Source organism: Ceratotherium simum, chromosome 15 (genome assembly GCF_057802395.1).
Source record: "Ceratotherium simum simum isolate JZ-2026a chromosome 15, ASM5780239v1, whole genome shotgun sequence".
NCBI classification, from domain to species: Eukaryota; Metazoa; Chordata; class Mammalia; order Perissodactyla; family Rhinocerotidae; genus Ceratotherium; species Ceratotherium simum.
The window spans coordinates 24,037,921-24,062,912 of NC_141914.1; the positions used below are offsets into that span (position 1 = coordinate 24,037,921).

General features: G+C 36.9%; 1 protein-coding gene across 1 annotated transcript in view; it reads left to right on the forward strand.

The window, feature by feature from the left end:
* Positions 1-24,992, forward strand: part of SLC49A4 (solute carrier family 49 member 4) — a 69,458-nt gene that overhangs the window by 15,827 nt on the left and 28,639 nt on the right. Inside the window, exons 3-5 of the mRNA XM_087439705.1 lie at positions 10,432-10,697; positions 14,622-14,751; positions 22,061-22,169. Coding sequence (XP_087295831.1) covers positions 10,432-10,697; positions 14,622-14,751; positions 22,061-22,169 — 505 coding nt within the window. The remainder of the gene's footprint in view (positions 1-10,431; positions 10,698-14,621; positions 14,752-22,060; positions 22,170-24,992) is intronic.

Here is a 24,992-nt window from a genome sequence, read left to right on the forward strand (position 1 = left end):
TTGTCCAAGTGGTCCAAGCTGGCTTGTTATCAGGCTCTCATTCTGGCCCACAGGAAGAGGAAGTAGGACATTAGGGCAAGTGACTACGTCTTTAGGTGATGACCAGGGGGTTGTGTACATCATTTCTACTCTCATCCCATTGGTACAGACTTAGTCACATGGCCACACCTGTCTGCAAGAGAGGCTGGAAATGTGGCTCAGCAGCCGTGTACCCAGTTAAAACTCAAGGATGCTATAACAAAAGAAAGGGAGAATAGATGGAAGGAGACACTTAGTAGTCTCTGCTATCAAATGCCACCTTATATCCATACACTCCCCTTGTCCCACGCAGAAAACTTATTCATCCTTCCTCAAAGGAGAAAACCCACAGGCCTGTCCAAATATTGCATCCAACTCAGAATCCATAGTCTCTGGTTCTGTCGGGTGTTTGTAGCTCTCTGGAAGTAACTCCTTTGATTGTTCTTGTGGCTGTTGGCTTTGTCCTCTGGAAGGCTCTTTTTTTGTCCACTTTCCTCAGTGGCCACACCTGAAGTGAATGTTGGGGAATATGGGGGCTACCCAGCTTTCACATTTCACTTTCTGCCTGATTTGGGGACCTGAGAGATCAGCAGTCTTAAACTTTTGTAGAAAGAACTGTTTTGTAGTGTCTTGGGCAATACACTTCTCTCAGACACTTAGTAGGCTTCTGGTCTGTTTACATCCAGTAGGTTCATGTGAATGTAGCCACACCCAAAGACTTTTACCTGTGTTTACCTGTGGCTGTGGTTCTTCCACTGCTGCATCTCCTTTCCTTTACTGGATTTTGTGCTCAGCCCATCCCCTTTCCCTCAATTTAGTGGTGGCTCCCTGGATGCCATCTGAAAAAAGTAGGCCTGGGTAGGAAAATAACATGTTTAATCTGATGTCTGCTGCTAGACAGGCTCTGAAGGACATTTTATTTCCTGCCATTTAGGATACAGAAGCAACCTGAGGCTTCCAATTGCTGAATTCTCATTAAATTTAGATTGCAGGCCTCGGACAGAGAGAGACTCTTAGCAGAGTCCGTGTCCCCTCCATCTGTGCTTGTAAACCAGCTCACTCTTGGCTGACTTTATGTTTCTCTGTAGTGCCATCCTAAAAGCAGCAAGGGGCAGGAAACACAGTAACGTTCTGATTTTTTCCAGCCAGTTCTAAGTTATCACAAGCAGTGGTTTTGTGCATCTCACAAGGCACCTGCCTTTTCAGCCCACAGCCTAACTACTAAATCAGTGCCAAACATGTTGTGTCTTTGTGAATGCAGCGCCCCAGTTCTGGAGTTGATTCCTCATTTAGGGAGTGAGGAAACTCCAAAATATAATGGCTCAAACAAAGTAGTATTTCTTTCTTATTTGGTATTCCAGAGTTGTTGGTTGGGCCGGGGCAGGTGGGCGGCTCTGTTCTACAAGGGACCTAAGTTCTCTCTCTCTTGTTCTCCCCTAGGGAGGTGCCCTTGGCAGTACATTCCAAAGCTGGTTCGTCAGCACTGTAGTTACATTCCATCCCACAAGAAGAGGGAGACCTGGGAGAGCTCTTTGTCCTCACAGAGGTGACCTTGAAGTCCTCCCACTCCAATCTCATTGGCCCACCTTTAGTAACAAGGCCCCACCTCCCTGCAAGTGGGGCTTGGAAATGTAGAATGTAGCACCCCAGCAAAAACTTGGGGTGCTTTTAACTAAAAGGAAAATAGAATGGACACCAGGGGATATTAATTGTCTCTACCACAGGCAAATTGGCTGCCTATTTGGGGAAAAGATTATTTTAGATCCTCATTTCATACCATGTATCAAAACAAATTCAGATGAACTAAATGGGTAAATATTTAGGTGGAAAACAATATATGGGATTATTTATCTAATCTCTAAATAGGAAAGATATTTTTTCTAAGCTTTTCATGCTTAGAAAGGAAGGCTTTTCATGCTTCATACAAAGGAAAATCATAAAGAGAAAAATTAATCTGAATACTTACAAATTGTTAAATGTTATGCTTGAAAAAAATAAACCAATCGGAAAAAGTATTTGTCAAAATAAGAGCAATAACAGGTAAATAATGTAGATAAATATATAAAACACTCATTCAAAATAAGAAAAATTATACCAATAGGAAAAAAGGACCTGTAGTCAAAAAAGAAATGCAAATTAAAACAAAGAGATGCTTTTTGGCCTTACCAAGTGTGGTAGGCAGAATAATGCCTCCCATTGCCAAAAGATGTCCACATTCTAATCTCTGGAATGTGTGAATATGTTACGTTACGTATTCACATACATACATACATGAAGGAGCGCTGTGGTTGCAGGTGGAATTAAGTTTGCTAATCAGCTCACCTTAAAATAGGGAGATTATCCAGGTGGGCCCAGTGTAATCGCAGAAGTCCTTAGAGATGGAAAAGGAAGTCAGAGAGAAGCAGTGTGCGAAGGACTCAAACTGCTGTTGCCGGCTGTGAAGATGGAGGAAGGGGGCCGTGAGCTAAGGAATGCAGGTGGCTGCTAGAAGCTGGAAAAGGCAAGGAAACAAATTCTTCTCTAGAGCTTCTAGAATGGAACATAGCTATGCCAGCACCTTGATTTTAGCCCAGTGAGACCCATGTTGGAGTTCTGATTTATAGAAGTATAAGATAATAAATATGTGTTGTTTTAGAGCCACTAAGTTTGTGGTAATTTGTTATAATAGCAATAGAAAACTAATACACCAAGTTATTTCTGTGTGTGTGTGTATTTTTTAAATAGTGATACTCAGTGCTGGTGAGGCAGGCACTGTCAACCACTCCTGATGGGAATGTAAATTACTAGAAACTCTTCTGAAAAACAATTGGAGAGTATGTTTCATAAGGCCTAAAATGTTCATACCCTTTGATTTATTGACCCTAAAAAAATAATTTGGAAAGTGGCAGATATTTACATGCAAAGATTAGTACATACAACAGCATTATTTGTATTAGCAAATAAGTGGCAAACATTAGGAAAATGTTAAGTGAGTTTTTGTATATCTGTGTAATAGGCTATCATGGAGCCATTAATAATTATGATTATAAAGAATCTTAAATGAGAAAATATAAAGACTATAAAGTTAAAATGATTTAGTGCATAAAACTATAGATTCAATATGATGTCTATGGTTACCTATGCTAAGTATTGATTGAGAGCTGCATTGGAAAAAAAACTGAAAGAAAAAGACTGAAAAATCCAAATATTAGTAGTGGTTGTCTGAGTTATTGAATCAAGTTATTGAATTTATGGATTTTTATTCTTCTCTATGGATTTCTTTTCTACTATAAGTATATTTGCTTTTAAACTAAGAAGACAAAATAAAAGTTATGAGACAAGCAAAAAGTTATGAGACAAAATGGGGAGAGGTAGATATCTCTCAGACCAGGACTAAGTCCATTTTCCCCTGTTCCTTGCCAAGAGATTATTGTATTTGGCCTTAAAAACCGTGTGAGATAGATGAAGTACGTTTGGAGAAATTGAAACAGAAAGAGAATAAGTGATTCCCCAAAGATTATACAGTTAATAAATTTAGCTAAGACTAGAAGCTGAGTCTTCTGATATCTAACCCAATATTCCTTTCGCTGTGTTTTTTTATGTATAGAAACTATAACTGGCACTTGGTAAGTTATTATTATGAGCTTCTTTAGGGCCAGGACTGTAATACTCATCTTTATATTCCCTTGAGTGTCTAGCTACAGATGCCTTGACCGTGGTAGATATTTTTCATTGAATCATAATTGGCCAAAATTATTAAAGGATACAAAAATGAGAAAGATTTTCGTAAAAGAAAACTGAGGGTATGATAACAGTCTTTAGAAGGCTCATTCTGTTCCACCATCATCTCTGTTTCTCCCTTCCTAATTTCCTTTTACCTATAATTAATTCATAATATCTCTGACTCTTTTTATTGCCCTGTCTTTTCTTGGACTAAAGGAAAACTATTTCCAGCACTTTTGCCATTTTCAGTATCCAAGAAATCCTGTAACACATGAGTTTATTTTGATGCAGGATGACTAGGATTTGGGAATTGGGAGAAAGTTTGTGAACCATTGGCATATTGAGTCTTAGAAGTGAGTATTTTTATGGATTCTAAGTTATTTCCTATTAAAATACATAGAATTTAAATTAAGAATGCTGGACTTACACTGAGGAAGTATCTGCTAAGTTTCTAAAAAGCCAACTCTAATGCTGTCATCAATGCTGGTCATAATAAACTAGAGAGTTTATAAAGTAGGTCTATGCACAGAATAAAAATATGCTGGCTACTGCATGACTTTGGATCTGAGAACATTGGATTGTATTATCAATCAATGATTTTTATTATTACTCTTATTAATAGAGAACCTTCAGAATGAAACCGTGTGGATGAATAGAGAGATTTGTAGACTGATAAATCAGTTCTAATTTTGATTTTTAGTCCTGGCTTAGCCATTAGCTACTTATATGACTTTGAAACCCCCTCCAATACTTTTTGGAGAAAGGAAAGTTATACAATTGTAAGTGTGATTTTAAATGTGTTATTAGCCTCTCTGGAACTCAGTTTTTATATCTGTAAAATGAGGAGAGTGGGTTATCTAGGTGAACTTTGAAGTCTCTTTCAGCTATAAAAATTCTAATTCTAAAACATCATATTATTCTAAGTAGAAAATAATTTAGGAATCATAGATATTTGTTGCACGATGTCAGAAAATAAAAGATTAGGATACCAGAATATCATTAGATACAAACTAAATGTCAAGTGCATTAGACAACGTGAACTCAGGTTGTCAGTTTGAATTTTAGCTATTGGCATTTGTTTGAAAAGCTCTAGTATACTGAGGACTATGAAAAGGAATGCAGCCGTGCACAAATTCCATACACGTGCCCCGAGGCCTTGGCCTCTCTGTGGGCAGGGGCACTAATTGAGGGATGAAGGTGCACAGGGCAAAGGCGGGACTTTGTGAGGCCTCCTTAGGTCCCTCTAGGCCTACCGCAGGCTGGCAAGGCTCAGCAGCACAGACACTAGTAGGTAGCACTTGGTCTTCCTAGTCTCTATCATCTAGTTCTGCCAATGCTGAGAAACTCCAAGATCTTTAATCTAATCTTCCTCTCAGGCTCTGGGAAAATTCCCTTCTCTCTCATCCATTTTTCCACCTGGCCTGTGGGGATAGGACAAACTAGGCCTCAGAAGTGGGTGGATGCTAGGTAAGGAGAGAAAAAGGGAAAGGGAGTTAGAAGTGGGGAGGGGGACAAAAAGGGGGAGTAAATTAAGGAATCAATGAGAGGAGACCAGGATGAAAGAGAGCAGTACACCTGCCCCTTGCACATCTGTCCCAGGCTGACCTGAGAAGATCAGGAGACTTGCAGTCCCCTAGCTGTGAATGTGTACTGACCTCCATCAGGCATGAAGTTTCAGGTGAGGAAGCGAGAGTGAGACCCTTTGAATTAACTAGTCAGTTGCCAGAGAGCTCCTTTTCTGCTACAGAGCTTACTGCCCAGGAGACCTCCTCACACTCCTCACTCCTGCCCTCCCTTCCCAAGTCCCCAGACAGTAATAAAGTGTTGGCCTGCCTTTTACCACCCTCAGTGTCTTTTTTTAAAAGCTTTACTTCCAGAATATTTGTTAATCACCTTGTTTTTTGTGTTGCTGAATTTAAACTTTTTAAAACTTATCCATGGAACTGGTGTGATGTATGTGATGGCACTTTGTGAGGTTTTCAAAATGCGGGTTAGTTGTGTATTTCGGCAACCCCACTTCCCTCTATTTGAATCAGTTCCTGGAGAGTGTCCGCACTGCCTCAGCGCTTTGTGAGGCTCTGGGAGGACAGTTTAGAAGCCAAGGTCCTATCTGCAAGGAACTTAACCATTACCGGCAAAACAAACCTGAAGCATGTAATGATGACACAGAAGCATTAACATTAAATTATGTGATTTACTTTCCTTTACTGAAGATTGTGACTCTCTCCTCTTTTGTTTTTGTGTGTTAACAGTCAGCCCAGATCAATAGGTATTAATTTCTGGAATCCAGCTTCTTTCACAAGAGTTTAGAAAGCATTAGGACAGTCACAACGAGTTGCATTTATCTTTCAATTTGTGAAGGCAGAGAGACTTCAGTTCAGACTATTCATTTAAGCTGGGTGTTTTTTCTTTTCACAATGCCAAGTTTATATACCCAATTTTTGTTCTGGCATATGTTTCTAACTACTAGAATGAATAGTTTAAATTCAAATTTCCATTTCCTCACGAGTCTGACTTGCATCCTCAGCATTCTACTGAAACTGCTTCTACTCAGATCACGAACAACCTCCTTGTTGCCAAATCCAGTGGTTACATTTCCTTCATCAAAGATCTTTCTGTTTGATTTGACTCTATCGACAACTCACTCTCATCTTCTCAAAACTCTTCTTTCCTTAGTTGCTATGACACCAATCTTTCCTCTTTTATTTTTTTTCCTGCCAGCATTTTTCCAGAAAAACATACCTCTAATTTTGTATTACCATTAAATGGGAAAACTAGATTTTATATATACAAGTGAATTTTATTTTAAAATATATTTTTATAAAAAAGTTAATTTCATAAAATAGGGTAGGTTAATGGTAGGTGACAGAAAATAGTGTCAGGCTAACATGAAAATCTTGATATTACAGATTAGCATTATGTCAGGATTACCAAGTCAACAGTGCTTGTAACCAGTTATGTTAGTGCCAAGCCCTGAGGGACTCTGGGATACAGATGTGACAAGGAGCAGGACTAAATTCTGAAAGTGTTAAAGATGGTGGGAAGAATGGAACTGGGTTTCCCTGCCAGGTTTCTTATGAATTCAGGGGGTAACCCCAAGATCCTGTAGGTCCCAGTTCTCCTACTGAACTCATTTGTGAGGAGTGTGTTTGTGTATGATGACTTTTAATGCAAAAAGCACATGATTATTCAAAACAGCGTGGTACGGGTACAAAAACAGACACACAGATCAATGGAACAGAATTGAAAGCCCAGAAATAAAACCACATGTATACGGACAGCTAATTTTCAACAAAGGAGCTAAGAACATACGATGGAGAAAGGAAAGTCTCTTCAATAAATGGTGCTGGGAAAACTGGACAGCCACATGCAAAAGAATGAAAGTGGACCATCTGCTATCGCCATTCACAAATATTAACTCAAAATGGATCAAAGACCTGAAGGTGAGACCTGAAACTATAAAACTCATAGAAGAAAATGTAGGCAACACACTATATGACATTGGTCATAAAGGAATCTTTTCGGATGCCATGCCTACTCAGACTAGGGAAACTAAAGAAAAAATAAGCAAGTGGGACTTTATCAGATTAAAGAGCTTCTACAAGACAAATGAAACCAGAATCAAAATGAACAGACAGCCCACCAGCTGGGAGAAAATATTTGCAAAACATATATCTGACAAGGGGTTAATCTCCATAATATATAAAGAACTCACAGAACTGAACAACAGAAAAACAACCCGGTCAAAAAATGGACAGAGGAAATGAACAGACACTTCTCCAAAGAAAATATACAGATGGCCAATAGGCACATGAAAAGATGTCAGCATCACTAAATCATCAGAGAAATGCAAATCAAAACAACACTAAGATATTACCTCACACCCCTTAGAATGGCTATAATCACCAAGACAAAAAACAACAAATGTTGGAGAGGATGTGGAGAAACAGGAACCCTCATACACAGCTGGTGGGAATGCAAACTGGTGGAGCCTCTATGGAAAACGGTATGGAGATTCCTCAAAGAATTAAAAATAGAAATACCCTATGATCCAGCTATCCCATTACTGGGAATCTACCCAACAAACCTGAAATCAACAATCCAAAGAGACTTATACACCCCTATGTTCATTGTAGCATTATTCACCATAGCCAAGAAGTGGAAGCAACCCAGTGTCCCTCGACTGATGATTGGATCAAGAAGATGTGGTATGTATATACAATGGAATACTACTCAGCCATAAAAAAAGAGAAAATCGCCCCATTTGCAACAACATGGATGGGCCTGGAGGGAATTATGTTAAGTGAAATAAGCCAGAAAGAGAAAGACAAACACCATGTGCTCTCACTCATATGTGGAATATAAACCAACACATGGACAGAGAAAACTGTATTGTGGTTAGCAGGGGCAATGGGGATAGGGGACGGGCACAAGGGGTGAAGGGAGACATGAATATGGTGATGGACAAACAAAAGTGTACAACCAAAAATTTCACAATGTTATAAACTATTAAAACATCAATAAAAAAATTTTATTGAGGTAAAATCACATGGGGGAAAAAAAAGCACATGATTATTTAAAGTAGAGTAATTTTTAAACACCAAATCTGCATGTTTTAATTCCTGAGATGACTTTTCATTATAATCATATATTCTAGGTTGGACCCCCAGGTCCAGTGACCTTGTAGACTTGGAGTGCATCTAAATGTCCCTAGTGCTACACCTGCTTTCGGTACTAGTTTAGCACATGTGCCGTGTTGTATTGAGAAGTATTCTTATCGGAGAATTGAGTAAACTGGACTTGCCTGATCCTTAGGTTATCACAAGCTCACACGTCCTATGACGCTTATGTTGCTGCTTGGAAAATAGTCTATTCATGATTCCACCAAGAGGTAATGAAGAGTTAAGCAATAATTTGTTTTATACCTTAACTCTTAAGATTCATACTGTTTTATCAACTTTTTTGTTTTGTTTTTTGATAGATTGTTTCTTCCATGTTCTCCTTCTAGTCTTAACATTTTTAGGCACAATAAGATGTACTCATCCCAACCCTTCTCTTTCTAGAGGAGATGAGTCTTTCAGGAACACCTCATTAAAGGTGTTAAATATCAAAGCAGTGACCTTTATGAGCCATCATGCACTGGCTGATTGTTGTGATTAAAACCACTTAATGACATTGTTTCAAGAATATTTCTACGATGAAATTGCTGTGTGACAGCTTGAGATCCACTGGCTTTTAGAGGAAGTATTTGGTTTTATAAACAGTTTAAATTGTTTTTGGCTTCTAGAAAATAGTTCCCCTTATGCAAGAAGATTTAAAAATATCTTTAGTTTTCTTAATTTAGTAATATTAATGATGCTTGGAGCTATTTTGCCCTCAAATAATTGTTCCAACATTTACGAAGATTTGAGCAGACCTGATTCACATATTTCACTTCCCACTCACTTATGCTTCTACATTAGGGCCCTACCTCTCTCCCATATGCCTGTTTGTTATTTCCTTCTGCATTCAAAAGACTTGTCTAAGTAGTTTAAAGTGGCAGTTGTTGAAAAAGAGGACTTGACACCCACATGGTGATTAAAAAGCAAAACAAGCAGGGGGAAAAAAAGCGGTTAGTATGATGTGTATGTCACATGTACTGTCCCTGCCCTCTCCCCTACCTCCAGGGCAGAAGAGGCACCTCGCCTCCCTTTCTTCGCTATGCTTTTTGGACTCCTGGCTACTTTTCTCCTTCGAGCCTACTCTTGAATGTGAATCTGTATGTTGGGAGTACAGGGAGCAATGGGGGAAGAGGGTTTGGTCAGGAAGGAACAGGATAGAGCACTAAATAGCATATTGAGGAGAGATGAGCAAGAGGAGAATGAAATGGAAGCAAGAAACTAGTCTTCACTAGTTTTAGTCTTAATTGTAGTCTTCACTACAATTAAAAGTCACAGAGTATTAGAACTGGAAGGACCTGGTGATCCTATGATTACAGTACCCTAACCTAATAGATGCTCAATAAATGCATATTAAATTAGAATAATCTCCTCATTTTACAGGAGAAGAAATGGTATCTCACAGAGTTAGATATCGCCCAGGACCATTCAACTAGTTAGTTGCAGAGCTGGACCGGAACTCAGGTCTTCCAATTCCTCAACCATTTCCTCTTCTATTAGGAGATACTGTAATGGCTCTTTTCTTTTTTGTATTTCCATCATCTGGCCCAGAGTAGGCGTGAAATATTGAGCTCAACTGTATTATCTCTTTAGCTGGTGGCACTTACAAGGTCTGTTTATCAGTGGCAATCTAGTAGAAAGAGTATGGATTTCGGAGTCAGACCCGGGTCTGAATCTCCACTTTGCCTGTTAACACTTGGGCAAGTTTCTTAATCTTTCTAAGCCAAGGCTTTCACATCTCAAAAACTGGGGATAATAATTGCTACCACATAGTGTTGTTATAACAAATGAAACAAAGTGATGGGAAGTATTTAGTTTGGTATGTGGCACAAATCAGAGGCTTCAGTAAATATTTGTGAAATGAATAAGGGGAACTATTGCTATATTTGATCTTCCTCACAGAGAGTCAACACACTTTACCTTTCAGGTATGTCATATTCCTTACAGATATGTATACTTATCGCCATAGCTAAACCGCTATTTGGCTAACTTCTTTTTGTTCAGAAATGGTCGCTTCAGGTACCTCACAGCCTTTTAATTTTTTTAATTCCAGACTAATCCATGGAGGACAGCTGTTAAATGGATTGGCAGGTCCAACTGTAACGAATGCAGCTCCATTCCTCTCCACAACGTGGTTTTCTGCAGATGAACGGGCTACTGCCACAGCTATCGCGTCAATGCTCAGTTATCTCGGTGGAGCGTGTGCATTTTTAGTTGGACCACTTGTTGTTCCAGCTCCCAATGGGACGTCGCCTCTTCTTGCTTCAGAGAATAGCAGGGCCCACATTAAAGATCTTATAGAAACTGTATTATATGCAGGTATTTTGAAGTTTATTTTCTTCCTATTACACTTTATCTTTTATCCTAGTCATCTTCACTCTAATTTTGTATACCAGATCGCTTCTTATAAAATACTTAGGACTAACATATACATATGCATATATGAGCTTTCCTGGTCGTATAATATGGAGATGCCTATTTAAAGCTTACCATTTTCTAAGACACTATCTCTCTTCGTCTGCAAAGTTTGCATTTTCCAAGGGCCAGCTCAAAGTCTTTTCTTAGTGAAATCTTTCCTAAACGTGTGTAATGGTTTTCTATGTTTTAGCAAAATCAGTATTTGTGGGATAATCTGGACTCTTACCAACTTCAGTAACAACGTTCATCGTCTTTCTAGATAATAAGAAATATAGTTACAGTGGCCTACATAAATAAAATAAATAAAACTTACCCTTTCTAGAAAGTTAAGTTTAAAATGTATTATTGCTACATGGAAGGTTATTTCTTAACTTGACTCTTCCCATCCACTTCATTTAAGCACTGCGTAACACATTGTCTGGTGTCTTTTCTAGATATCTTATCAGTGTGTAAGACTAAACATCATGGGCCGGCCCAGTGGCGTAGTGGTTAAGTTCACGCGCTCTGCTTTGGTGGCCCTGGGGTTCACAGGTTTGGATCCCAGGTGCAGACCTATGCACCGCTCATCAAGCCATGCTGTGGCAGCATCCCACATACAAAATAGAGGAGGAAGGGCACGGGTGTTAGCTCAGGGCCAATCTTCCTCAGCAAAAAGAGCAAGATTGGCAGCAGACATGAGCTCAGGGCCAATCGTCCTCACCAAAAAAAAAAAAAAAAAAAAAAAGACTAAACATCATGATCAACAGTAAACATATGTTAATCATCTGTTGGTAGGTGTTAAGCCCATTTTCTTCCTTGCAATTTCCCCGTTATTGGCCATGTTCTCTAAACTTATAAGCCTAGGTCACCCACAGTTTATTCTTCTTTTCAGTTTCTACTCTCTGTATGTTTAGTCTGTTAATGAAGGATGTTGACCTTTCCAAAACATTCTCTTGGACCCTTCTCTTTATTTCTAGAGTCAAGCCCTAGTCAACTCATATATTACAGTCTCCTACAGATCTCCTTAAATAGATCCCCTCTCCCCATATGCCTGTTTATTACAGTCATGTGCCGCATAACAACGTTTCAGTCAATGACAGACTGCATATATGACGATAGTCCCGTAAGATTAGTACTGTACAGCCTAGGTGTATAGGAGGCTGTACATCTAGGTTTGTGTAAGTACACTCTAAGATGTTTGCACAATGACGAAATTGCCTAACGATACATTTCTCAGCACGTATCCCCGTCGTTAAGCAATTCATGACTGTATTTCCTTCTGCATTCAGAAGACTTTTTATAAGTGTTTACTGTGTACCAAGCACTGTGCTAACCACTGGGAATTGGTAAGATCACTGATGAGATAATTATAATACAAATAGAGATGTACAGAGCTTGGGAGGCCTTACTGGCCTGGGTTTGGAGAGAAGTTGAGGAGTCAGGGAAGGCTTCACCAAGAATGCAATAATTAAACAAAATTAAGAATTTCATAGGAGTTCACCAAGTGTTCAAGTGAGTTAGGGTATTCTATATAGAAGGAACAGCAACTGCAAAGGCAGAGAAGGTATGACAGAGCTCAGTATGTCCAGGGAACTGCACGTGATTTGCTGTGGCTGCAGTAGCATAAATGTGTGTGTTGAGTGTAGGTAGCAAGTGGCAGAAAATGAGGCTGGAAAGATAAGGGACCAGATTATGATGAATTTTGTATTAATTCATTTATTCACTTATTAATTGAGCAAATATATTTTCAGCTCATACGTATCTGTCACTGAGGTAGACATGGTTCCTGCCCCCCACAGAACTTAGCATCCCAAAGGATACGACAGCTAAACAAACAGTTGTAAAACAGAGTGGTAAGTGCTATAACCAAAGGTGCACAGTTGCTCTGAGAGCTCAGAGGAGGAGTGCCTAGCCCAGAATTTAGAGGTCAAGTTGAGCTTCCTGGAGATGCAGCATCTAAGTTGGAACCTGAGGGATGAGAGAGAGTTAGCCAAATACAGTGGGCAGGAGGGAGAATATACTAGAAAGAGAGAGCATGCAGGAGAAGCCCAGTCAGGGGAGAGAGCCTGGTACGTTCAAGCAACTGAAAGCCTGGCGTGGCTTAGACTGGGTGGGAGCAGTGCTAGATGAAGCTAGAGAGGTCAGCGAGGCCATGCAAGCCTTCCAGCCAAGGCCAAAGGTTTTGAAGTTCACCCTGTTGTAGGCAAAGGCCACACTCTGAAGGATTCTACACTAAAGAGTTATGTGATGAGATTTACGTTTCAAAATATGGAGGGAATAAAAGTGAAAGCAGAGGTGGTGGTGGCAGTATGTAAAGCATTTAACACCCGTAGACAACTCACTCCTTTTAAAGAAAAAAATTGAAGTGTAAAAATGAATAAGTAAATAAATAAAACTGAAAACAGGTGACACATAAATTTTGAACTTTATTTTGGTCATATCATTCTTTTTATTGAAAACTTAAGCAAATGTTTTTGTTTTTTCATGACTGGATTTTAGGCACTTTTGGGCATTATTAATGCTCTACATCCTTCTGGCTCATGGTTCCCATGCAGTCAAGCAGAAGCCCCTACTCAAAGCTTCCCAGTTATTGCTTCAGTGCCTTCATATTTGCCAATCTGCCGTCCTGAAATATTGTCCCATGACCCTTCCTTCCATTAAAAATATTTTGCTAGAATCACGACCTTAAAAGATTAAAGACTCTTAAACTAAATTATCCCAGACAAAGACATCATTACAAAAGTAAACTACAGACCAATATTTCTTATGAATGTAGACCCACAAATCCTAAACAAAATACTAGCAAACCAAATCCAGTAACGTATAAAAGGATTATACACCATGACCAAGTGGGATTTATTCCTGGAATGTGAGATTGGCTTAACATCCAAAACTCAACTAATGTCGTAACCATATCAGTAGAATAAAAGAGAAAAACCATGTCATCATGTCAATAGATGAAAAAAAAGCACTTCACCAATCTAACTCCTTTTCAAGATAAAAACACTGAACAAATTAGGAATAGACAGGAGCTCCCTCAACCCAATAAAGGGCATCTATGAAAAACCCACAGATAAGATCATATTTAACGCTCAAAGACTGAATGCATTCCCCTTAAGATCAGGAACAAAACAAGGATGTCCACTCTTGCCATGTCTACTTAACATTATGCTGGAGCTTCTAACCAGGATCACTGAGCAAGAAAAAGAAAGAAAAGACATCCAGATTGGAAAGGAAGAAGTAAAACTATCTCTGTTGAAAATGGCATGATCTTGAATATAGAAAGTCCTCTGAAATCCACTACAAAAACTATTTAGATCTAAAAAACAAGTTCAGCAAGAATGAACAAGTTCATCCTAAAAAAACAAACAAATTTAGGATGCAAGGTTAATATATAAAAATCGCTTGTATTTCTATATACTAGCAATGAACAATTTTCTCAGTCATATTCGGAATATTTTTGAGGACCATGCTTACTAGACAATCATCCTAGACCTGTTTCAGAATCTCCCTTACAGTACAGTACTGGGGGGTTTTAATGTGTCTTCTCCATGTGTTTACATTTGTTCACTGCCTCAACCTTTTTGTCTATGGAGTGTACCATAGAACCACCACACTTCTTTGCTTATAGTGAGATGACTTACCTATGACCTGCTGAAATTTATATCTTTACATACCCATCTTTCTCACAAGACTGAGCTGTCTTGGCTGGGTACTATATTTTACTTAGCTTTCTATGCCTAGAGCTTAGCTAATATTCAATAAATATTTGTAAGATAAATACCTGAACTATGGAACATTTTTGTGTTGCCTGGTTAACATTTTCCTTTTTTTTTTTTCCCCCAGAATTTGGAGTTGTCTGCTTACTATTTTCTGCAACTCTAGCTTATTTCCCACCCCGGCCTCCTCTTCCTCCCAGCGTTGCTGCAGCTAGCCAGCGACTGAGTTATCGGCGGAGCTTTTGTAGATTACTAAGGTAAGTATACTCAGAATTAATGAGTGGTTTTGACTAACACCTTCAAGATAATTCCACATTTATTTAAGATAATTTAAGATAGAAATACATCAGCAACCTATTAATCAGATTGTAAATAATTGATAAAATACTGATTAAATATTTTAGGAGGACTGCCTATCAGAAATCTCTCTTAAAAAATCACCAAAACTGAAAACCTCTATAATTTTTGCCTTCTCTGTATACCACGTATACTATTACTTACTTAATATTTAAAAAAATCAAATCTTTTATTTAAAAAATTTTCTTTTATAAAGACACATATCACATAATAGTATCTGTGAAATCATGGGTTGTATGTGTTTATTTTTCCTAATATGAAAATTCTTTTTATTCATTATATGTTTTTTAATACATGTTAAAATAAGTGCTAGTCAATATAAAGCAAATAACATAAATAATTTGTATTTACATATCACCTAAAATCATCTTATGTGCCTCCAGTGGGATCATACTTTGAGAAACTTAATATTTTATTATATTTTATTAGTATAACTTAAACGGAATTAGATTAAATTCTACTCTTGAAAGCTCAAATGCCCCAGTACTGAATTTGGTTCTTTAGACATATAGACATTGCTGTTGATTATGATTTGCAGTTGGACCACTAGAACTTATCTTTTGAATTCTTTTCCCAGTAGTTGTGATGAGTTTTTATTGCTTCATCACCAACTCTCTCTAGTTGGTTTGTTCTTTTCTGGTCTTTCTTTCCCACGGGATGGTAAGTTCCTTGTGGTCAAAAACTGTGTCTTTGTATCCTCTATAGTAATATTGTCCAATATGAATATAATGTGAGCCACACATGTAGTTTTAAATTTTCTCGTAGCCTCATTAAAAACTAGTAGCTTCATTAAAAAAAGTAAAAACAAATAAGTAAAATTAATTTTAATAACATATTTCATTTAACCCAGTATATCTAAAATATTACTTTTAACATGTAATCAGTGTTCAAAATTGAGATATTTTACATTCGTTTGTTTGTACAAAATCTTTGAAATCCAGTGTGTATTTTACAGTTGCACATCTCAATTCAGATGCTAAGCTTTCATTAGAAATACTTGATCTGCATTTAGATTTCATTAAATTTACAGTTGGAAAAGTTTTCATTGAGCAGTGTGTCCCATATTACACTACTTTTCTACAGTTAAAAAATAAGCGCTTGCAATTTTTCAAATTTTGAATCAACACATCTTTGATATTATTTGTAAGGTCTTATATTCTACAGGCAATTGTTTGGGCCTTAATTGAAGCTCTAGTCTTTTTTTCATAATTTTTAACAAAATTTCCATAGCTGAAATAACAATTTCTTTTACCATGTCTCCATCTAAAAATGGTTTTCTTTTTGTGCAGGAATCCAAACTGTTTGATAGCTGGCCAAAGTTATAAGCTCAGATCTGTTAAAAATCATTTAAAAATGTTTATTGGACATTTTTTTGGTTTTGTTTTGTTTTGTTTTATTTTTCCCCCCAAAGCCCCAGCAGATAGTTGCACGTCATAGCTGCACATCCTTCCAGCCGCTGTATGTGGGACACGGCCTCAGCATGGCTGGAGAAGCGGTACGTCGGTGCACGCCCGGGATCCGAACCCCGGCCGCCAGCAGCGGAGCACGCGCACCCAACCGCTAAGCCACGGGGCCGGCCCTTATTGGACATTTAATTCTGATTTCAGTCAGCTAGTTTTCTTGACTATTGAGAAGAAACTTATTATAAAATTCACTAGGTATTTGTTGAAAATTTCTCTTGATATTATCCGCTTAATTATCTTACATTTTTTTTGCACAAGAGACATTCATTTTGCTCTGCTACAACCAACTGCAATTGCCATTCATTGTGAAATTTGCAGCATACTTTCTTCCAGTCTCTTATTTTCTTTCTGCATAAAATATTCAAATAAGCAAATTACAATGTTATATCAGTATGTAAAAAAAATAATTAGAACTGAGTTAGTTCACTGACACCAAGTAGATCAGTGACAGGTTCTAATACTAGAAACAACGCATGCTATGATGTGCACACTACAATATCTTACCCAATGCAGCAGTTGAAGTGAAATGTAGTGCTACCAAAAAAATTAAGTTGTGTTTAATGGAAAAGTACTTTTCACTGCTTCTGTTTTTAAATTTGGATTTAAATTAATTAAAGTGAAATAAAATTAAAAATTAGTTCCACGGTTGCACTAGCCGCATTTCCAGTGCTCAGTAGGCACACCTGGCTGGTGGCTACCGTGTTAGACAGCATAGCTATGTAACATTGTTTTTCAAACTTTGGTTCACAGCCAACTAATTTAGTAGGTTGCCCACCTTTTTTCTTTTTCTTTCTTTAAATAAAGTAGAATAGAATAAAGTAGAATAGAAAATATTATTGCATCACTTATAGTAAGGATACATATTTTTTGTGAGACTTTTAGGTCACAAAGTAAAAATATATTTCTTACTCTGGAATATAGTAAAAAGTTTTTGAAAACCACTTCTCCACAGCACCTAACACATTGCCTTCCACTTAATAGGCAAAGGAAAAATATTAGTTAAATTGGATTGTGATCAGTGGCATACATTTGTAAGATGACAGTTAAAATTTAAAAAAATAAGTTTTTCTCCATGCAAAGCCAGAGATTAGATAGCACTAGATAAGCCTAGAGAAGTAGATTAGGGTCATATTATGCCATACTAATTACTGTGAACTGTTCTGTAGGAAATGAGGGGTCGTTAAAGGATTTTAAGGTAAGGAATTATGTAAAAGAGTGTTTTGACAAGGAAAAACAGCTTAAAATTGTCACTCAGACCATAATATACCCTGTGTTTGCTTCTAATTACCTTAGAGTCAAGATCTTTATTCTCTGTTTAAACCATAAAGTATAGGATCTTCTCTATTAAAAAAACTCTTTTCACCAATGCCTAACATTCCTTTGTGTCTTCCCATATTTGTCCCTTTACTCTGCAGGATTGCCTGCTTCTACGTTTGGGCTCTCCAGGGGAGTTTTCGGGCCTGCTATTCCTCATTCTCCTAGCCCATAATGTAATTTTCTCTGGTCCTTCACAGGAACTCCTGAAATCCTTGCTTCCTGGATTGATAAGAATAACTGCTTCCCTAGATTCTAATTCCATTGTCTGGGCAAAACATGAAAACCCATCAAAGCTATGCTCCAAAGTTTCTACCACAGTTATATCTATATGATTCCCATCTCTTAATATGCATTTAACCTGTGTAAGCTAATGTAAACATTTCTCTCCCTTTATATATTGGTTAAATGTTTTACTTTTAGACTTCAGAAGTAGAGAGTTGAGTTGAACATGTTCCTTATTTCAGGACACATGAACACATTTATTCATTTATTTGTTCTTTCATTCTTTTATTTGTATTTCTCACTTCCATTCCCCTCCCGCCACCCAGGCTACCTCTCAAATGCATTTTTTTTTTATTTTTTGGTGAGGAAGGTTACCCCTGAGCTAACATCTGTTGCCAGTCCTCCTCTTTTTGCTGAGGAAGATTGGCCCTAAGCTAACATCTGTGCCCATCTTCCTCTACTTTTTTTTAATATGTGGGACACCTGCCACAGCATGGCTTGACAAGGGGTGCGTAGGTCCATGCCTGGGATCCAAACCTGCAAACCCCGGGCCACCAAAGCAGAGCATGCAAACTGAACCACTACGCCACTGGGCCAGCCCCTCACATGCATTTTAAAGTGTATCTCTTTGTCTCTGTGCTTTTGCAATATGTGTGTTGTTTTATAGCATCTATATTTAATTTACTTAAATGGTGGCATATTATGGATCTCATTCTGTTTGACTTTTTTCATGAAACACTGTGGTTTTTTAAATAACTTTTCATTTTGGAAAGTCATAGTAATATACAAAGGTAGAATAGTATAACCCTCCATATCCCTGTAACCCAATATCAACAATTACCAATTTATACCCAATATTGTTTCATCTCTGCTCTACTCACCTCCCCCCTTCCTGAATCATGAAGCAAATCTCAGATGACAAATAATTTTATTCATAAATATTTTAATACATGTAATATGTGTTAAAAAGATAGGGAGTCTTTTTAACATAAATATAGTACCATTATCACACCTAAAAACTTCTTAACAATAGTTTGCTAATATCTAATCAATGTTTAAAGTTCCAATTGTCTCATAAATATTATTTTAACAATTTGTTTGAATCAGGATCCATATTAGGTCCATACATTGCAGTTGGTTCAAATGCCTTATAATCTATAGGTTTCCTTTCCATCTGTCTCTTTTTTTCCTATAAAAGAGGAGCTGACTCTTTTGTCCCCAAAGTCTGGATTTTGTTGTGCCTCCTTGTGGTGTAGTTTACCATGTTCCTCTGTCCTTTCTATATCCTGTAAATTCTTAGCCAGAGCTATGTCTGATTCAGGTTTTAGTTTTTGCTTTTGTTTTGGTTTTAGAAGTCTGCTTCATAAGTGTCGCTACCTTCTTCCATCAGGAGGCAAGTGATATCTGAATCACTCTCATTTTGTGATATTAGCACTCTGTTTTCAAGATGCATCCCTGTTGCTATGTGTACACCTACTCCTGTGTTCTCTGTGGTATGAAACCATCACATTTTATCTACCGACTCCCATGGTGTACCCAGATTGCCTCCAGTTCATCGTGACCACAAATACTACTACAGTGACATCCTCATATGCATCACTGTGGACCTGAGAATGTCTTTGGAAAATGGACCCCACAACAGGATTGCTGGGTCATAAGATATTTTAAGCTTAATTTGCCCAGTATTCCCAGATTGTTCTCAAAAATGCCTGCGCTTATCTATACTTCCGTCAGCAATACCTGTTTCTCTGTTTTACCACCAAAGTTGGCATTATCCATCTTTCTAATTTTTCCAGTCTAATAGGTATAAACTAATATATCTTTTGCTTAATTTGCATTTTCTGGTTATTAATATGTTTGAGACTTATTATGTGATTGTTTGCCTCATAGGTTGCGTCTACTATAAATTCATCTTCATAGCTTTTACCCATTTCTTAATGGTGGTTGCTATCTTTTTCTTCATGGTTTATATATTCTAGATATAAATTCCTGTATATTAAAAAATTTCAAATATCTATTCCCATTCTGTCATCTGCCTACTAATTTTGTCCATGGATTCCTTAATCATTAACTTTCTGGTTTTATCATTCATATTTAAATTTTCAATCACCTAGAATCCACCTTAGTATGTGGTATTAACTAATGATGCAGGAGTTGTTTTTTCTCCATAAAATAAACCAGCACCGTATACTAAACAAGCCTTAGCCCTTTGATCTGCAGTGCCACCTTTATTGTATATTGAGTTTCCGTGTCTTAGCTTTCTATTCTCCTCCATTGTTCTCTTTGTTCTCGAATCAATCCCATACTATTTTTATTACTCTGGCCATACAGTTTGTCTTAATATCTGATAGGACAAGGGCCTCCTTTTTCTTATTTTTTTAAAGATGAGTTAGCTTTCCAATGACTTTTATTCTTCTCTGTGAACTTTAGAGCATATTACTTGAGTTTCTAAAAAATCAACTGGAATTTTAATTGTGATTACACTGAATTTATAGATTAATTTGGGGTGAATTGACAGCATGGACTGTCTCTTCATCTATTTAGATCACCTTTTGTGCTCTTAATTAGCTTAAAGGTTGCTTTTTTTCCCCCCCACATAAAGATCTTGGGCCTTCCTGGTTTATTCCCAGATACTTTATAGTTTAAAATTTGTAAATAGCTATTATGAGTGGTATATAATTTTTATTACATTTTTTAAATTAAACTCTTTATTTTGAGATAATTATAGATTCACAATTAGTTGTAAGAAATAATACAGAGAGATAACATGGATTCTTTACCTAGTTTCCCACAATGATAACATCTTACAAAGTTCTTACAAAACTTCAGTGCAATACCACAACCAAAAAGTTGACATGGATGCAGTCAAGATACAGAACATTTCCATCATCACAAGGATCATCCCTCTTGCTCTTTTATAGCCACACTCACTTCTCCCCGACTCGACTCCTTAACCACTGGCAAACACTCATCTGTTCTCCATTACCATAATGTTGTCTCTTCAAGAATGTTATATAAATGGCATCACAGAGTACATAAAATTTTGAGATTGGCTTTTTTCACTCAACGTAATTCTCTGGAGAGTCATCCAGATTGTTTTGTGTATCAATAGTTATTCCTTTATATTCCCGAGTAGTATTCCATGGTATGGATATACAAAATTTGTTTAGTCATTCATCTGTTGAAGGACATTTAGGTTGTTTCTAGGTTTTTTTGGCTATTACACAGGAAGCTGCTATAAACATTTGTGTACAGGTTTTTGTGTGAACAAAAGTTTCATTTCTCTGGGATAAATGCCGAGGAGTGCAGTTGCTGGATTGTATGATAGTTGCATATTTAGTTTTTTTGAAAAACTACCAAACTGTTTTTCAGATGGCTCTACCTTTTTCATTACACAAGTCATCCAGTTTCTGTGCATCCTCAGCAGACTTTGGTGTTATCACTATGTTTAGCTATTTTAATAGACATGTAGAGGCACAGTTTCTGTAAAGAGCAATTGGCATTATCTGTTAAAGTTACAAATACACATACTCTTTACCATGGCAATTGCACGTCTAGAAATCGATTCCCCAAGTGTGCTAGTGCACGTGTATAATGACTGTAAGAGCAAAGGAATAAAATCTTACACATTTATGTAGATATCTCAGTAGAGGGCTGGTTAAATAATCATATACTAACATAATGGAATACTATGCAACTGTGAAAAAAGAATGAGGAAGCTCTATAAGTATTGACTATGGAAGAGCTGTAAGACTTATTAAGTTAAAAAAGTAAAGTTCAGCAAATTATATATTTCTTTTTAATCTTTGTTTTTTCCCTCCACCTTGTTCATAAGGAGAAACAGTAATTTATCCTTTCAAATAAGAGCTTTTTTTAACTTAACCTACCTACTCATTCTATGATATAATGTTGATAATTCATCTATATAATAAACATCTATATAATATATATAATAGAATCTATATTATATATAATAAAATCTATATAATAAACATCAATTTTAAATAATAGGAATGAAAAAGATTATTCTTATAAAAATAAAGAATTTAAAGAACTTTGAATTTATTAACAAACTGACAAAATATTTTCTGTTTCTGATTCCGGTGTTCAAATTTCCAAATGACTTACATTTTTCAAGAGTAAAGAGTTTAAATTCTAGATTTTGAATCTATAATAATGTTTTGTTTTGTCTTTTTCTCTTTTACAGCAATTTGAGATTTTTGATGATTGCTTTAGCATATGCTATACCACTTGGTGTATTTGCTGGCTGGTCTGGAGTTCTGGACTTAATTTTAACACCAGTGCATGTCAGCCAAGTAAGCATTTTATTTCTTTATATGTTGTAGGTATTTTCAGTTCATTTAAACTATAAATATTGCCTACATGTTCTTGGTTTTAGCTTCAAGGCCTGGGGAAAACATTATCCTATACTATTGTTGCAAAAGCAAGATCCTTATGAAATAGTTATAAATAATATTGATTTTCTTCCTGGATTTTGTTAACAGCCATGAATTTCATATTTATTTGGGTGTTATTAATGATGCTAATAAACAAAAAAATAAAGGAGGAAAATCTTAGTTTTGTTGACTCTATCCTTTATCCTTGTTTCATACTTTATAAAGATTAAGGTCCCATTGTCAAATATATCGCTATCCCTACATCTAATTTCTCACTTTCTCTCCAGTTTCACAATAAAGATATCTCATTTCTTTAAAAATAACCATTTCACCCACGTGCTTGATGCCATCCATTCCTTCTCCTTGCTTCCGGGTAGCGTGGTAGAAAGGGGTAGTGAGAGATTTGGAAGGGCAAGTGGAAGAAATCCAGCCCACTGGTATGATATTCCCTAGTATGAATAAACAGCAATTTGTCCATTCTGCTTTTGATGAACATTTGGATTGTTGACAGTTTCTGATGATCACAAACAGTACTGTATGAATGTTCTTGTACATGTTTCTTGATGTACTTGTGCACATTTCTGTTGGATATAGAGCTAGGAATGGAATTGCTGGTTATAATGTGTGCCTGGTTTGATAGATGATGCCAGACTTCCCCTATGTGGTTGTATCAGTTTACAGTCCTACCAGCAGTACATTGTTCCACATCATTACCAGCACTTGGCAGTGTTAGTCTTTTTAAATTTAGACATGCTGATGGCCATGCAGTTGTATGCCATTGCAGTGATATCTTTTTAAGTGTTTGTTGGATATTTGAATACCCTTTTTTGTGATGCACCTATTGAAGTCTCTTGCCCACTATTGGGCTGCCTTTTTCTTACTGATTTGTAAAGAAGAAAGCTGTGCAGAAGGTCCCCAGAAGACTGTGTGGGGTCGCCAACAAGTCTTGGCTGAGAAATGGACTGCACATGTAAAGGGCAAAGCTACCACAGGCTTAACAGAGGGACTGCTATGGGCTTGAAAGCAGAACAAATATAGTAGAGGGCAAGTGCTGCTGGGCTCTTGGAGTTCTGGCCCAGCCAGAGTGGTAAGACCTCATTAATACCCTGTTAACACTTTGTGCTTCTGCTGAGACACCAGAAAGGCCAAACGTTGGAATCAAGGACCATGCCCTACATAGAGTAAGACCCATCATAAACCAAGCCCTGACAAAAATCTGCAGGGGAGACAATTTGGAGACTGAGTCCTACCAAGTGAAAGGGGATTGGGAAACACCTTGGTTTCAACTTATCTGCGCTAATAAAGCACAAAATCAAGCCTACGTGTTTATTGATTATAGTTAAACCACCTTGCATTCCTGTACTAAATCCAACTTGTCAGTGATTTATTATACTTTTTATTTATCACTGGATTCACTTTGCTCATTTTTTTAGGATTTTTTGCAGTTATGTTCATGAATGAAATTGGATTATAATTTTCCTTTCTTGTGCTAGCCTTTCAATTTTAGTATCAAGGTTTTGCTAGTCTCAAAATACAACTTAGGAAGTGTTTCCTCCTTTTCTGTTGTCAGAAGAATTTGTATAAGTTTGGTGGTTTGGGGCTTTTGTTTTTACCTAAATATTTGGTAGAATTTACTGATGAAGCCCTCTAGTTTTCTTTGTGAAAATATTTTTAATATAGATTTGATTTCTTTAATAGTTTTAAAATTATTCAGATTTCCTATTTATTCTTATGTCAATTTTGATAAGTTGTACCTCTCTAGAATTTGTCCATTTCATCTCATTCAAATTTATTGGTAAGCAGTTCTACACAGTATCATTTTAGGATTTTATTGTCTCCAAGATAAGTTGTTGTATCATTCCAGATATTGATTATTTGTATCTTGTCTCTTACTTTTTTCCTTAAATAATTTCACCAGTGGCTCTAAATGAATGCTTATTTTCTATTCATTGATTTATGATTTTATCTTTATATTTTTCTATTCTGTTTTTTTGAGGGAAGTTACTTTGCTCTCCTTTTTCTAACTTTTTGACATGAATGCTTAGATCCTTGATTTTTTTTTTTTATAATTTTATTTATTTATTTATTTATTCCCCCAAAGCCCCTGTAGATAGTTGTATGTCATAGCTGCACTTCCTTCTAGTTGCTGTATATGGGATGCGGCCTCAGCATGGCCGGAGAAGCGGTGTGTTGGTGCGCGCCTGGGATCCAAACCCGGGCTGCCAGCAGCAGAGCGCGCGCACTTAACTGCTAAGCCATGGGGCCAGCCCAGATCCTTGATTTTTAGCTTTTGTTTTCTAATATATGCATTTTATGGCTATATATTTCCTTTTAAACACAGCTTTAGCTGCAGTCCATAAGTTTTGCTAAGTAGGATTTTCATTATTATTCAATTTAAAATATTTTCTAGTTTCCATAGTGATTTCTTCTTTGAACTGTGGGTCATTTAGAAAGATATTTCTTAGTCTACAAACTGTTAAAGATTCTCTAGTTCTTCTTTTTTTTTAATTCCTAACTAAATTACGTAAATGTGGTCATAGGATATACTCAATGATTTCAGGCTTTTCAAATTTGTTGACCCAATATATGGTCAACTATATTCTGCAATTCTTGGGCATGTCAATTAGATCAATTCTGTTAATTATAGGTGTTCACATCTTCTGTATCTTTACTCGTTTTCGTCTGCTTGTTCTATCGGTTACTGAGAGAGGTGCATTAAAATCCTGCACAATTATTATAAAT